General features: G+C 41.8%; 1 protein-coding gene across 1 annotated transcript in view; it reads right to left on the bottom strand.

Moving 5' to 3' along the window:
* Window positions 1-472: 472 nt before the first annotated feature.
* Window positions 473-17480, bottom strand: part of OTOP1 (otopetrin 1) — a 72168-nt gene continuing 55160 nt past the window's right edge. Inside the window, exons 5-7 of the mRNA XM_089677405.1 lie at window positions 16033-16163; window positions 10050-10978; window positions 473-4933 (exon numbers count right to left, since the gene is read on the bottom strand). Coding sequence (XP_089533531.1) covers window positions 4763-4933; window positions 10050-10978; window positions 16033-16163 — 1231 coding nt within the window. The 3' untranslated portion in view covers window positions 473-4762. The remainder of the gene's footprint in view (window positions 4934-10049; window positions 10979-16032; window positions 16164-17480) is intronic.

Raw genomic sequence — 17480 nt, 5'->3', positions numbered from 1 at the left:
CCCGCACTACCTCTGGCCACCACCGGATGGAGACTCCACTCCAATCCAGCTGGTCGACCACACACTGGCAGATACGATCTTACATACAACCTGGTGCCCTGATTAGAGTTGAGTACCAGCTTAGTAATCACACACCCTTCTAAGGTCACTTCAGCTATCCTAGCTTGAACCCCAGTGTTGATAACCCTTTCACTGTCCACACACCCCCACACCAGACACACCACAATGGTAGCCTGCCCCCACCCAACAGTTTATCCGCAGAACGGTCTGTTGAGACACCACACACACACAGATCTCCGTCTGGCAGATCTGTTACCTTTGCAATCTGCCCACTCACAGTGCAGTTGCATACAGATTGGCAATGAGCTTAACCGAGCGTTTTAAAGGCACTAAAATACAATACAATCTAATCTCTCCAATCTAATCTTTCCAAAGATATGAGCACGTGCTTAAATACACAGAAGTTCACTAATTAATTTTAAGATTTAATTTCCCCGAAGTGGGCAGTGCATAAAATATGTACAAAATATAAAAAGTTACAGAAAATACAAAAGATATAAGAAGACACACAAATGACTAATTACTATGAAATAAAAAGGGAATAAAAAGACAGAATAACACTTTACCCTGCAGTTGGAGCAAGCCAGAAACTTAGCAATCCATTGGTTAATCAAACCAGCTCCGTACAGATCACAAATGTCTGTGTACCCAATTTATTGGGATTAGGACATGGGCGGGACGTTAGTCTTCGACCAATTGACCCTGGGGGAGGTGGTCCTGACCTGCCCACAAGAGGTACTGTGAGTAGACCTGCCCAAGTTCAATTGGGCCAAGACTGGCCTGAACACCAAGTCGGGGATTGGATTTCTGACACCAGGGCGTCAGCCCGATCGTAACAGTACCAAACACCATCAGACTGTCGCACCCCCGCGTCATCTAATCATTCCATGCATTTTCCTGGCTTTCTCCCCAAGCCACAAATATGATTTTCATATGTAAATGCAGTGTATAGAATGGCCTACAAGAAGGAAGCATGTTCATATCTCTGCAACTAATATTTTGGCTTTTATAAGAGATTAAACATACTGCTTTTATGTGAATATTACCTATAGAGCTTTCCACATAAGGCAGATGGTCTGTCTTCTGTCATTTGTTTTCCCAGAAGGTGATAACCTGATTGAGACACAAAAGGTGTCACATCCAGGAACCTGGCTTTAGACTAATTAATGCTAATTGATTGAGTCTGCAAGGCCTATTGAGTAAGTGTGTATATGTACACATCTGTATCCCAGATCAATTGTTTGTACCATCTATTCATTTACCTACTGCCCAAGGGCTCAATATACATCCTTAATTACCAGACTGTTCCTGCACACACCTTTGCAATAAAAGGGCCTGAGTTAATTTAATCTACTTAACCTGCTATGGCTAAGATACCATATTTCCACTCAACTCTTACATGTCTGTTATAGCAGCAGACTGGAGATAGCATTTAAATCAATGTAGTCAGACTCAGAGCATCATTTACTGATATGCAGCTTTTTACAGTGAACTGAATAACTCCTTGGAGGAGTGAAGGAGTTAATCAATACTGCCAATGGTCAGTAGCACTCTATGAAGGGGTTAATAAACTCTAACACTAGAGTTGCATGAAGACAGGTTCATTAACACAGACACTAGACAATGCTGAATTAGTGGCCAGTGGCAGTGGTAATTATCCCCTTCATGCAGCATTATGAAGGGGTTAATAAACACTGCTACTGACCACCAATGGGGAGATATGTTTCAAATAGTACTTTCACTGACCATCAATGTAGGAAGAAGGTTAAAAGGCTACTAGTGAAGGGGGTTTAAATAGCATAACACCACCGACCACCAATGTAGATGTTGTTATTGCAGAAACTGGTACCACTGCTGGGGGTTATTACTGCGAAAACTGGCACCAATGCTGCGGATTATTATTGCAGAAAATGGCACCAACACTGAAGGTTATTATTGCAAAAACTGGCACCAAGGGTGAGGGTTATTATTGCAGAAACTGGCACCAAGGGTGAGGGTTATTATTGCAAAAACTGGCACCAAGGCTGGGGGTTATTATTGCAGAAACTGGCACCAAGGCTGGGGGTTATTATTGCAGAAACTGGCACCAAGGCTGGGGGTTATTATTGCAGGAACTGGCACCAAGGGTGAGGGTTATTATTGCAGAAACTGGCACCAAGATTGTGGGTTATTATTGCAGAAACTGGCACCAAGGCTGGGGGTTATTATTGCAGAAACTGGCACCAAGGTTGTGGGTTATTATTGCAAAAACTGGCACCAAGGCTGGGGGTTATTATTGCAGAAACTGGCACCAAGACTGGGGGTTATTATTGCAGAAACTGGCACCAAGGGTGAGGGTTATTATTGCAGAAACTGGCACCAAGTTTGTGGGCTATTATTGCAGAAACTGGCACCAAGGCTGGGGGTTATTATTGCAGAAACTGGCACCAAGGCTGTGGGTTATTATTGCAGAAACTGGCACCAAGGCTGGGGGTTATTATTGCAGAAACTGGCACCAAGGCTGGGGGTTATTATTGCAGAAACTGGCACCAAGGGTAAGGGTTATTATTGCAGAAACTGGCACCAAGGCTGGGGGTTATTATTGCAGAAACTGGCACCAAGGCTGGGGGTTATTATTGCAGAAACTGGCACCAAGGCTGGGGGTTATTATTGCAGGAACTGGCACCAAGGCTGGGGGTTATTATTGCAGAAACTGGCACCAAGGCTGGGGGTTATTATTGCAGAAACTGGCACCAAGGCTGGGGGTTATTATTGCAGAAACTGGCACCAAGGGTGAGGGTTATTATTGCAGAAACTGGCACCAAGGCTGGGGGTTATTACTGCAGAAACTGGCACCAAGGGTGAGGGTTATTATTGCAGAAACTGGCACCAAGGTTGTGCGTTATTATTGCAGAAACTGGCACCAAGGGTGAGGGTTATTATTGCAGAAACTGGCACCAAGGCTGGGGGTTATTATTGCAGAAACTGGCACCAAGGTTGTGGGTTATTATTGCAGAAACTGGCACCAAGGCTGGGGGTTATTATTGCAGAAACTGGCACCAAGGCTGGGGGTTATTATTGCAGAAACTGGCACCAAGGGTGAGGGTTATTATTGCAGAAACTGGCACCAAGGCTGGGGGTTATTATTGCAGAAACTGGCACCAAGGCTGGGGGTTATTATTGCAGAAACTGGCACAAAGTTTGTGGGTTATTATTGTAGAAACTGGCACCAAGGCTGGGGGTTATTACTGCAGAAACCTGCACCAGTGCTGCAGGTTATTATTGTGGAAACTAGCAATGGCTGGGGGTCACTATTACTGCAACACTGGGGCTTATTTTACTCCTACTTTTTCTTAAGTGTGTCATGCAGTAAGAAATACAGCAGAGCCAACATTTTACAGCATATTATTAATCCACAAGAAGAAAAGGCTTAAAAGAAAACCATGAGAATTCTGTAACAACTAAAATGAATATTGGTAAAATATGTAAGAAAATACTGTTTGAAATTATTAAACCAAATTTATTTATGTTTTAATTCATAATAAATGTGGGGGAAAGGGGGAGCTTGGCATTTTTGCCCTGGGCACAGGATGACCTTGTCCTGGCACTGGATGGGGACAAAAAAGGCTTTTATATAGAGTTTGTTGCTGATCCAGGGATGGAGAGCAGGGGCATTTCCCACACGCAAGTACATTTTGTTTTCCTTATATCTTTACAAAAATCAACAGACATACTTGTACTAGCTCAGAAGAAAAATTCACTATGGACAGTACTGCGGTATGGTGAACTTAGTTGTTTGTGTTAACCAGAATTGTTAGTGTTGTTCTACAACCACAAATTAGATTAACATCAGCCCTGAAAAATAACATTTGGCATATGATTGATGTTTGTGGACCACTAAAAACATCTTAAAGTGGACCTTACACTGTTTACATTTGGCCCCTCTTACACTTTCCTAAATGCTTGAAATAAAGGTATAATCAAGACCTGTGGGAGGAATAATATATTATATTTACCTTCCCTCTGGCTGCTGCTGCTGCTGTGAATGAGGTGACATTGTCTTGTTTCAACCAGGTCCTGGGGAATTCTCCAAATCTTCAGCATATTGCTGGGAGCGTCTTCTAAGTAAGATCTGAAGTACTCTAGGATAACATCACCCCTGCCTAGGTACACCAGGTGTTGGGGGGAATAAGTATTTTTTTACACAAGGATGAGAAGAATGAGAACGAGAAGGCAAATGTAAACAGCGGATATTGCTTTTTAGGTGTAAGGTTTGCTCTAAAGTACTGAATTGGTAGTATGTGAGATCCACTGCACCTCAGGTCAACAGAATATCGATAGACACTAATGAATATGCAAGCTCTGAAACATTGGATTCTGTCACAAAATGGCTACTTTCCCTAGAACTGTGTGACAAATATACTTTAAAGTCTGCACACTCCAGTTGGCATGCCCTTGTTGTTTCTCCATAAAAGCAAGTAGACAGTAACAATAAGAAAATTTTAGAAGCACCACTATTTTCTACACATTATATATAACAAAATGATGGTTTAAAAATGTTGTGCAAAATAATTGATTTTCATGTGGCTTTATGTTTCCAGGAAAAATCAAAGTCATCAGTCCCATTTAAAAGTCCCAAGCATAGAAGGGCACCACCCACAAGGAGTGGGCCACTTCCTGGCAACAATGTGACACAGATTGTCCTTTCCATGTGTTGCATGTCTTATGTCTTACAATAGACTTCAAATAATGAAGAGGCTGAATGCATCCGATAAAAAATGGAGAATGGCATGGCGAGGTTAACCACTGTTATCCAAGGTTCAAAACCAAACACGATTTCCTCCAAGCCATTGTCATACTGAGGACGGCAGCCAAAGGCGGGTGGGATCCAAAGCTATAACGCAAAAAGCAAAGTGAATTAAATAATGTTTCTTTACAGATTTCCAAATTCTAAGTGAACTCATGAGGCTATGCAAACAGATATAATCAGTACTAATACAATTAGAATGTAGACTCTTGTATAGTTAAATATAATCAGTATACCAAAAGGAATCCTTTTCTTGTATCCAAATACCTGTGCAATAGATGTATGACAGAAATTGGCCTATTCCATCTCTTAAACTGCACACCAATTCCTCTTTCCTCTTCAATGGTCCCTCTTTTTGGTCTGATGTAGATGTCTATGAAAATGTACTATTCAACTACCAATTGTTATTGTGCACCAAGCCTTCATCTTACCTCTTCATTATCTTGTTTGCAATTTTGAAAAGCCAGTATAAAAGAAACGTAATGGGGGCAAAAAAACTATTCTAGGTATTTTTGGCATATACATTCTTAATGGTCTGCATAACTGAGGTCATGGCATGGGTGTGTCCATTACCTAAATACATTGGGGTTGACTTACTAAAGGCAAATAGACTGTGCACTTTGCAAAGCGCAGCTGCACTCTGCAAGAGCATTTGCTCTAGAGATTAGTAAATAATCAGACGCTCTGCTGACTTACATCATCCAATAATGTGCAATCAAAAATGCTGTTTATTTTCCTTGCATGTGATCTTATATTATTCGCAAAGTGAAGCTTTACCTTATTTACTGGCGCAAATGCAATTGCAGACTGCAACCGCACTTTACAAAGTGTACAGACTATTTGCCGTTAGTAAATCAACACTACTGTACTAGAGGGTATCCCTCTTTCTTATCTCCAAATTTTTGAGGTACAGAAAAGTCACAAAAAAAACAACCACAGTCCAAACTGCAGATATGGATAAATGGACCCTTATAGTTTTGACAAACCATACTGCTGTGTACACTGTGCTGTAACCTGTGCTTTGCCAGTGAAGGCACATGGACACTTGGATGATAAGGAATCGAGGCCAGAATCTGTGCAATTCTGCCTTTGATTTCAAGTCACGCCCAAACACGCAATACATATTTGGGTGCCAGTGCGATTTTGCCAAAAATGCCAGTGGCAGAACGTGTGTAAAATCAAGCTTGTTTCAGGACTAGAATTTGGTCCCTGAGCTTATTTGACATAACAAATGTGCACATGGCAGCCCATTCAAATGACTGGGCTGCCCTATGCCTGACATGTTGAAACGTGTGTGAATCACGCTTTTCAAATCTCTTGCAGGAACTTGCATTCCTGCTAACCAATAGGTGAACAGGCCTTAATTAAAGTGTTACTAAATACATCTTTTTTTAAATATATATAATAAACATATTATTGCATAGAGTGGCCCTGAACTTCCTCTACTGGGGTCCCTCGCTGACGATTTTGGTACCTCCTCTTCTCGCTTGCTATGGGGGCACACATTGCTCCCTCCTGAGCTGTGTTTGTCTATGGAGCCATGCTCCATAGACACACTCACCGCGGCTTGGCCCTGTCCCCCACTTCCTCCACACTGCATTTGATTGACAACAGCAGGAGCCAATGTCTCCTGCTGCTGCCCGAGTGTAAAGAAGAAGAGAGCAGAGAAGAAATCCAGCCATGCACAACACTGGATCCATTGATGACTATGGTAAATACTTGGGGGGGAGCAAGCTGTAAAATGCTTTTTATCTCATTGCAGGTAATACATTAAGGTGAAAAATGTTTAGGCTTTAGAAGCACCTTAATGATATATCGCCTCTGCAATTGAATCTGTTAGGGATTATCACACTGGTCAAAATGCCATTAAATGCACACAGCATGAGACACTGTTTCAAACTAATGGCTGTATAGTGTGTTGGCTGAACACAATCAACAACTTGCTTCTCACAAGATTGAAAAAGTAATGGGGTCTTTGAAGCTTTCTGGTATCATGGCTGTGGACATTATAAGCTTAGCTTCTGCCAAAGCCTACTGGGCTAAGTGTGATATTTATTGCACATAATGGTCATTAAGGTGTCTTTTTATTAAGTTTTAATCCGTGTTTCATTTAAATTTTACCCAAGAGTTTTCAAAGGTTTTGTAAATAGGTTTCAGTTAGAAACTGTGCAAATCTTGTATGAAAACATTAATAAATACACTCCTAGGGGTCCACACCCGAGAATTTCAAATGTTCAAATCCCAAGGTCTTTGTCGGAATTTAAAAAATTACATCTGAGAAGAAGAAGGAGAGGTTTGAAGAAACAGCAGTTATTGGGATTTTATTTTGTATAGTGTAAACAAAAAAAACAACAGTCAGAACAATTGCTACAAATAAAATGAAAGAAAAGTATTGATTGGAAAGGTGAGAAGCAATACAGAACAAAGTATTAAATGCCTAATAATGTAAAGGTTCCAAACCATAGGAAGCAGCAGCAAGTTGTCAAGTCAATAAGACAGTTGTTTTCCTAGATAAGGACCATGATGCCATACTAACAAATTTGTAGCAGAGATTTGTAGCAGCTTTCTTTCATTCTCAGGTAATATGTACCTAGCTACAGAGTTACGGCTGTAACGGACTACAATGCTTAACTATAAAGTTAAAAACTGGTGGTGTGCCATGGACATTGGTGGCTGCATTGGATAACATAAGTAGCTACTGAAACAATTGATTGTGTGGCTAGCTTCAAATGATACAGAAAGTCAATTGCTTAGTGAATGAGCTACAACATGCTTATTGACATTTCATTGACTAAAGTTATTTTTTTCCTAACAACAAAAATGCTAGGTAGAGTGATTTTGTAACAAGAAAACTAAGAAATGGTCTACGGCAAAGTTTATTCACCACATTTCAACCACTTCAGCTCCAGGAGACTTACCCCCCTTCCTGCCCAGTCCATTTTTTGCGATACAGCACTGCATTACTTTAACTGACAATTGCGCAGTCATGAAAAGCTGTACCCAAATTAAATTTATGTCCTCTTTCCCCCCACATATAGAGATTTTGTTTGATGATATTTTATCACCTCTGCGGTTTTTATTTTCTGCATTATAAACAAAAAAACGTATACCAGTAAAAAAAATTTAAAAAATCTAATTTCTTCATAAATTTGGGCCAAAATGTATTCTGCTACATATTTTTGGTAAAGAAAATCCCAATAAGCGTATTTTGATTAGTTTGCACTTTTTTTTTACACTAACACTTTGTGGGAACCAGTGACACTAATACAGTGATCAGTGCTAAATATATACACTGATCACTGCTAAAAATATACACTGATCACTGTACTGATGACACTGGTTGGGAAGGGGTTAACATCTAGGGCAGGGGTCTGCAACCTTTAAGACATAAAGAGCCACTTGGACCCGTTTCCGAGAGGGAAAAAAAGACTGGGAGCCGCAAAACCATTGCAACATTTAAAACAAATCCGACACTGCATATATTGCAAAAAGCGCTCTTGTCATGAAGGGGGTTTAAGGGCCCAGTAAGCAAAGGGTTAATCAGGGCCACAGTGTATCATCATAATCACAATCAAGTGGTGGGCAACCTTTTTTTTCAACTGAGCCAAATCTCGCCAAAACCACGATTGAAATTTATTTTGAGAGCCACATTTTTAAAACTGAAAATACATCCCCCATATAGTAATTCATCCCCCATAGTAATTCATCCCCCATAGTAATTCATCCCCCATATAGTAATTCATCCCCCATAGTAATTCATCCCCCATATAGTAATTCATCCCCCATATAGTAATTAATCCCCCATAGTAATTCATCCCCCATATAGTACTTCATCCCCCATAGTAATTCATCCCCCATATAGTACTTCATCCCCCATAGTAATTCATCCCCCATATAGTAATTCATCCCCCATATAGTAATTCATCCCCCATAGTAATTCATCCCCCATATAGTAATTCATCCCCCATAGTAATTCATCCCCCATATAGTAATTCATCCCCCATAGTAATTCATCCCCCATATAGTAATTCATCCCCCATATAGTAATTAATCCCCCATATAGTAATTAATCCCCCATAGTAATTCATCCCCCATAGTAATTCATCCCCCATAGTAATTCATCCCCCATATAGTAATTCATCCCCCATATTCATTCATCCCCCATATTCATTCATCCCCCATATTAAGTCCCCAAGTCCCCCCTGTGTCAATTCACTTACCTTTGCTCCGCGCGTTCCTCTCGCCATGTTCCCGCGCCGTTCCGGTGTAGCATGAAAATCTGTCTCCTATGAGGATCTGTCCCCCTCGACGTATCTGCGCATGTGCCAGTTTCAGGCATTAGCAGCCGATCGGCGATCTCCGGCACATGCGCAGATACGTCGAGGGGGACAGATCTTCATAGGAGACAGATTTTCATGCTACACCGGTCTTCAGGGCGGACTGTGAGAGGAGCCTAGCGGGAGCCTAGCTCCGCGGGCCGGATTAAAAGGTCCGCCGGGCCGTAGTTTGCCCATTGCTGCCCTATTGCCTGTCACCTGGTGGGCAGTGTGCTCCGGAGCCACAGCCAAGGTGAAAAAGAGCCGCGGGTTGCCGACATCCGATCTAGGGTGATCAAAGGGCTAAGTGTGTGCCTAGCTATGTACTTGGTGTACACTAGGTGGTGCTGGTGCAAGGGAAAGTCATGGATCGTGTTCCCAGCTCTGTTCTGACACACGGTCAATCACTCCCCCAGTCACAACAGAGCTCTGCCTTTGTAAACATAGGCAGAGCTCTGTTGTTCTTCCCTGCCTGACGATCTGCGGGAATCGCAGATCGGCTTCTTCTGTGACAGTTCACAGCAGAAACTATCTGCTAAAAAACTGCTATAGGGCAGTTCTCAAGTGGTTAATACTACCGCATACCTGACTACAAACTCTTTACAGACTTTCCATGGCAGTAAATCTACTGATGATAGCATGTGGTTACTCTCAGTGTGCTGCAGGTTTTTTGCAGTGCTCAGAGACCTTTTTGCTCATGGACAAGTGATTGTTTTATGGACCAAATAAAGTTCACTAAGGTAATTTCCTCACTCTCTGATTTTCTAATGTTCAACCTCCATTTGCTGCCTACATATACTGTGTAATGACTGTAGGTAGGCATACTGTACTAAATACTAAACATGCACTGCAAGCAAGTTAAATAAATATACATAAAACTATCTTACCGAAATATTACAAAGGAAGAGAAAGGCTGCAATGTTCTTGAGGATTCTTCTTTTTTTGTTAAGTTTCTCTGATCTTGCTGCCTGCATAGCAATAGCTGAAGGAGAAAGTCTAATGGAATTATTGTTTTCAGGACACTTTTTATCTTCTGTTGAAGCTTCTCCTAATGATAGTTCTGAATTGGACATGTAAGGAAATTCCTTGTTGCAGATGGTGACTGACTCATTGCAAACTTCATATGAAGGTGTCAGGGACAAAGTACTCCTGCTGGACATGGAGAAGATTCTTTCAAGAGTTCGACCATCTATCGGCTCTTCTTCTTTTCGGTGTATACACTCAATGATGAAAAGGTTCTGTATGTATTTTTCAATAATTACCAGGATGGAATAGGGCAAGTTGTACCATGAGTATTCAGGACGGTTCTCTGCACAAATAATAGCCAAGATAGATCCCCATGAGATTAACCATGACCCACACGATGAACCAACCAGAAGATCAGAGTCCAACTTCTTGGCTGGGCTTTCAGCATCATCCAATGACTTATTCTCCATTCTGTATATGATAAGTCCAATAATCCCAGATGTACACATGAGTGTCAACACTGTGATGGCAAATAAATAAAACATGGTTAGGGCAAGTTCACTTTTGCTCTTTGAACGTCCAATCTGGATGAGATACACAACCAGGACAGCGATAGTGGTTGTAAGAACTATCAGCCCCAGTATGGTACCGGCTGTTATACCATGGAACTTGAAGTGAATCTTCTGCTGTTGTTGGTGTTTTACATGGCGCCCAATATTTTTCCATAGGACATAAAGCATTGTAGAGGCTAATATATGATACTCAATAGTGAATGGATATAAGTAGTATATTCCTTGTGAAAACATGGAACACACATTTGATGTGCAGTTGCATTCTGGTGTATGGTGATCTGTAAAGCAGATAAAAAAATTAAATCTAAGCTTCAAAAGTGAACTTCTGTTTGAATTTATCAATATTCACTTATTCAGAACAGGCTGTACTAGGGCTGCTAATCAGATTCAGAATCATCAAGTTAGCCATGCTGAGATGTGTTGATAAAGAAGGCCAATGGATATAAAACAACTTTAGTTCCATTGTTAGGTACAACTGAGCTATGGCCAATAACTAGCATGCAGCAAAATTTTGTGTAACATAAATAAATAAGCAGCAAGGCATCTCTGACTTCTACAATAAATATCCAGATTGTTCTTGTTTAAGTTACCAAAACAACATACACTCTTTGGTCAGACCAATGACACAAAAAGTAATGAAGCCACTGGATCAACATGTAAGTCAGGCAGTTAGCATTTTAGAAGGTAAAGTGAGCAATGGCAGCATCATTATTTCTTAGTACAGGTTTAAATTAATAAATCACTGGCAAGAACGTAGAGTATTTTTACAAATTAAATTAGCAGGTGCACTGGGGCATATAGGAGGAACCAGGGTGTTGAAGGGTGCACTTGGAGTCATAGAGGCTAAATGGGACCACAGCAGTCACTGAGGCACACAGAAGAGTGCTGGAGGCACAGGGGTGCTCAGGGATACAATGGAGGGTGCCCAAGGGAGAACTTGGAATCATGGATGCACACAGGAGTGTGCTATAGGCACAATGGTACCTGAGGGAACACTTGGACATATGAAGGCACACAGATGTGCACTGGAGACACTAGGACACAACACCATGCACTTGAAGACATGAGAGGCACACATAGCACAGTGGGAAGCACAGAGGTACACAGGGGCTTGCAAGTACACTAGAGGTACAGGCAGCTGAAGAGGCACTGAGAACACTAAAACTCAGACCCCAGGTAGGAGAATGGAACTCAGAAGGCACGGAGGACACTGGAGGGACAAGATATTTCAGAACACTGGGAAGGCAGGGAGGAGACCAAAGCTACAAGAATACAAGGATTCTGGAGAACACTTGGAAGCACAGGGGCTCAACTTAAATGTAGCGATGTGTTGCTTGAACTCTGTGCCATGCCTCTTCATTTACACCATTGGCAATAAGGAGAGCTATCTCTGTGAGTTCCTTGGCCTCAAGGTGGAACTCAGAAGTGCTGGTGGACATGCAGTGGAAAGGAGCCCTGGTGCTGGATCTTGAGGTGAGGTGAGTGTTACAACCACAATCCACTCATCTGATCCCCAGTCCAGAAGATGCAAGGTACAAAACTGTACCTGAGGTTAGAAAGGCAGCAAGTGGTGAGGTATAACAGGTCAGGAAATTGTGGAGCATAATGGAGACTGAGTGCGCACAAAAGTGTCATGGGGGTGCACAAGAGCCTTCTGGAAGCACAGGGGTACACAGTAAGGTACATGAGAAACCAGGGTGCAGATGGGTGCACTTGGAGCCATGGAGGCTGCATAGGTTGACAGGCATTATTGAGGCACAGAAAAGCACAGAAGAGGCCTGGATACACAAGGGAGCACATGGAGCCATTGATGCACACTGGAGACATCAGGATGCATTTGACACAGAGGCACACAAGGGTGCACTGGAGATACGGGGGCACAAAGGAAGCAGTTGGAGACACAGATGCACACAGTGGCATACAGGTGCACTAGAGGCATCTGGAATCATCAGACAACTGATGAGGCATGGGAAACACTGGGACTTAGCAGGCATGTAGGAGATTAAAACTCAGGAGTCAAGAAGAACACCGGTACTCAAGAGGTATGGAAGAGACAGAGACTCAGGAGGCACGGAAGACACTTGAGGGACAGGGATACTGCAGGACATTAGGACTTAGAAGGCAGGGAGGGACCAAAGGATTGTAAGCTCATACACTGCATCTCCCCTTACTATTCACACCAGGGGCAATCAGGAAGTCTATCCCTTGCCCATGAGATCAGGGGACCCATGATCTTCTTCAAGGTTCAAGCTCTTTCAATCATTTGTTTGCAAAAGTTTTCCACATGAAATCTTAGAGTCCAGGATTTGGTGAATCTAATATTTTTGGGATGAATTGGCTGAGATGAATGAAGGGCGCTAGAACATATTCAGGGCCGAAGTTTTAAGCAGGGAAACATGAGAGATCCAACTTAAGATCCAGAGGAAGACAATGTTTGTAGTAGACTGGATTAATCTTTGCAGTGATTAAAAACAGTCTGGTTTAAAATGTGGGGCAAATTTCTTGGAGGGAACCTGGAGAGGAATGTTTATGATTGCAAGCTAGGCTTTGTCCACAGGTTGGAGAAGTGGAGCTTGACAGTGCAGATCTGCAAATTTCTTGAATCTGAGGACAAAGTGCTGGAGCCAGTTTTGGATTTGGGACAAAATTTGGGTAAGGTCTTTCCATGTAGCACACAGCACAGGGATCTCTGGAGAACACACTATAAGCAAATTAAGACATGGATGCTTGATATAGATAATGAAGAATGGGGACTCCTTAGTGATGACATAAGATGATTATTGTGAACAAATTTTGCCCAAGGCAGGATGACAACCCAATCATTATGAAGGACATACACTAGGGAATGAAGATATTGTCTGTCATTGATAGGCCAAAACTGCTAAGAAATATGCAGAGCCTTGCAGAGGTTTTTTCCAAAAGCTAAATCTAAAGATAAGTTGAACCCTGCAGTTGGAGACAAGGTGGGATGGCATGCCAAGATTTCCCAGATGAAGACAGGCACCAAAGCTGCTGCCATCTTGGAAAAGAGGGGCACCGCTATCCAAATAACTGTACTACCCTCAGAAGGAGGGAGGTTAGTAATATTGTCCATAGACAGGTGGTGCCATGGTTCTGTGGGAAAAGGTAGGAGTAGAAGATGTCCTTCAGGTGACTTGGTCTAGGCACAAATCTCACAAGCCTTAATGTAGTCCCCTACATTCTTTTGCCTATTAGGCAACCAGTACAAGTGGGAAATATATGTAGGAGTTCTTTAGACAACCGAAAGGCCAGAGAACTTGGAGTCGTGGGCCCAACATAGAAGTTTGGTTCTTTCTCTGGAGGGACTAGACTCTGGGGATAAAGGTCTGGGGGATAAAGGTCATTAACAATATGTGAGTGGTCAGAATAATTAATTCTACCTCAGCAGGAGCATTTTAGTCCTGGGAATCAAAAGAGTGTAATAGCTGGTCAGTTCTGGAATTGGTGGACCCCAGTAGAGATGAGCTGAGTATTCAGAGTGAACATTTAGGGCATTCAGCCTAAAACAAACATAACAACTTCCTGCTATCAATGGTTGCTAAGGAAGCAGCGGGTGCCTGCATCCGTCGCAGCCTTACAAACCACTAATGTCACCCAGCCTATTCATTTATATGGCCTAGAATCTGAGACTCCATAACAAAGGGGCGGAGTTAGGGGGTGACATCATTGCCTAAATATGATCACATAGCTATATTTGGGCAATGATGTTACCTCGTCCTGTCCTTTATATTGCTGATGACAGCTCGGGAACTAGCCCCTTTTGGTTGTCGGGTATTTTCTTTCTGTGGACATTGAGCATCGTGACTCATGTGGATCTATCTCATGGGACTTTTTACATTTTTCTTTTTTTATTTAATAAAGAACTTGTCAAAAACTGTCTGTGTATTTATTTAAACGTAACTTTTTTTTGTGAAAGAGTAAGGGTACTATGGATTCCAGTGACGTCATTGACCATACATGGTCATGTCCATATATAGTCAGTGGCATCATGTGGGAGACCCTGCACCTTTGTATATATTCACTGTCATCCTTTATTGTTAAAGGGGGCTTAAATATTCCAATAATTTAGGACTTGTGGAGAAGAGGCCCTTGTCCTCATCACCATGATGCCTTCTGGGGAAGGGGGGTTTTGTTTTAGTTGTTTTTTTGGGTTTTTTTGCACGGGGTCCAACTTAAAAAATATACCAGATCTGAGATACCCCATGCCTTCAGGATGAAGAATCATGAAGTTATCCCAAAAAGCTCACATCTTTAACAACTTAGGATAAGCCAACAAAGGGTATTACCTAAACTTCAAAATAATTGCTGCTTAAAATGGTACAACACTCTATTACTAAACAAAACATTGAATAGATCAGCTGAGTTTTCAAGTGTAGGATTACATTTCTGGTCATTCAAGTGTGTTGGGATGCAGGGTAAACTTAGACTTCCCATTACTTGACAATGGACTCAAGCTCTTTTTGCTGAATTATTAGTCCTTTTAGGCTATTTGGCTAATAATAGTGTATTCTGAGTCTACCCCAGAGTTTACTCCTAGCTGGCTATGTCTTCAGTAGAAGCCCACCAAACAGCATCCAAATATAATACCAAACTGACTTTTCAAATAGAGGAAGCAGCAACTACTGTGACAGTGTGGCGATCTGTCACCCAGAATTCTCAACAAGGCAGGTTGAGGGGCTCCAGGGTAAGTGTTTGATATGGAGGAAAGTGGCTTTTCACTTTCCTCCTTTGTTTGTAAGGTCCATTTTGGGACCTGGAGCCTGAAGATTTCAAAGCGATTTGGGAGGGATGAAATCTCCAATCCTGGGACCAGGTTTCGGAAATGGCCAGGATACTGATTGCTCAGGTGTGCAGGGCAATCTTCTAGGGTCAGGACCAGGGTTCTGGGCTCCACCCCAGCAGACGGAGTCAGGAGGGCTCCACCCCAGAAGACAGGAGTCAGGAGGGCTCCACCAAGGAGAGGCGGAAGCCAGACTAGCTGTGTGCTAGTGGCCAGCTGTGTGCGAGAGCCATAATTTGGGAAGAGTCTGCAGGAGACAGACATCAAACTGAGTACAAGCCAGGAGGCTGAATCTTTGTTGTTTTTGCTTGATGGTGGATACCCCTGCGTGGGAAGCTTTATGTTACGGGACGTTCTTTTAAATAAATTGGGCAAAAAGGCCCTTAAAAAGAAGCGAGTTGCTCTGTGCTTTTGAAAGGAAAAGCTCTACCACTGGAAGCGAGTTCCCACACTACATATATTAAGAATAATAATTAGACTATAAATAGCTTTACTGTAAAGGTGATTTTTTTTAAAAAGCACTATTCTTACCCATTGTAATGTTGGAAAAGCCAAGAGTAATGAGCCTTTCCTTGTGCTCATTCAGTTGGTGCTTTGATTCCGTTAGTATGCCATTAGCCCAGAGAAGAAGGTTAGTAAACACAGCATGGATCAAACCAAACCTAAAAGGAAAAAAAAAACCAATAAAACAACTTAGAAACCCACACCCAAATAATCAGTAAGCGCATTCCTTCCCTGACCATAAAGAAGAATTTATACTTTTTTTTCAGGACATTGTTTATATGTGTATTTATGTAACGCGGATGTGTTAAGAAGCACCTTAAATAATATATGTAGAGATCTTTAAATCTGACCCTGATCCAGAAAACTTACAATTGAATGCCAACTTATATTAATATGGTGTTATTATTTTTTTACCTTTAAGTTTTTATTGGGTCCTTCCACAGCATTGTACTATGTACAGACATAAAATCAGATATCAAGAATCAAATCATCGCCAGTAACATGAAAAAACAAAAAGAATCAACAGTATATCCCCATTGTGTAGCAACACACAGTACCTAAGGGATACAGAAAAGTACCCTGTAAAATTCAGGGACATAGTACACATCTAAGCAACCTGAAGTTTGATTATGTAAAAAGACAGTATTTTTTGTGTATGTGTAGAACAAATCTGCTTGCAACTAAAAGAGGGAAAGAAGAAGAAAAAAAAAAGCAGGGCATGGAGGAGACAGTGGAAAAAAGAGAGGGAACGGGAGAAAAGGAAGGGTAAAGGCAAGGTTAAAAGCAGTCACCCTTTCCCTCACGCAAACAAAATCACTGAAGAAGAAATCCCCCAGACCAGACCACCATTCAGTGTGAAATATGAGGTCACTGAGCAAGGTAAGAGCGGTAGTTCAGAGGAAACTGGAAAGCATTCCAATACAACCATGTTTTATAATTAATCCAAGCATTTTGTTGTATTGATTACATTATGCCTCCATACATTGTAAACAATACAGAATAATAAAAGGATAAAAAAGAGATCATTGTAGTCACTGATGCACTGCAGATGAAGCACAATTTTACTCTGAAAGTAGTGAAGCTACTGTCAAAGTTTTGGGATAAAACTGGAGTAGCTGGAGAAAATCCATACAGAAATATAGAATCTCAATGCAAATAGAGTTATGGATGAGAATTCAAAACCATAGTGCTAAGTAAGCCATCATGTTTAGTATGTTATAAATAAAAGCTCTGCCTTTCTATACCCAGCCTTTAAGCATGTGCACAATAACACATTTTCAACAGCACTTCAATATTACCAAGGTGTCATGGTCAGGGGTCAGGCTTGGAGACTAGTACCTATAGCAGTAGAGAGGCTACCACCAACCAGCAGGATAAGTACACAAGCAGATCACCCTGCCGGATGACGCATGTAGGCAAGTGTAAGTTGACCTCCCTCCACAGGTGGAGCTGTCACAACAGTCATGCAGGAAGAA

This window comes from Staurois parvus, unplaced genomic scaffold, assembly GCF_062004578.1.
Source record: "Staurois parvus isolate SC_StPar_1 unplaced genomic scaffold, SC_StPar_1.0 ptg000186l, whole genome shotgun sequence".
In the NCBI taxonomy this organism is placed as follows: Eukaryota; Metazoa; Chordata; class Amphibia; order Anura; family Ranidae; genus Staurois; species Staurois parvus.
Note: the sequence above shows the minus strand (reverse complement) of the source record. Positions and strands in the feature narration are given on the sequence as shown.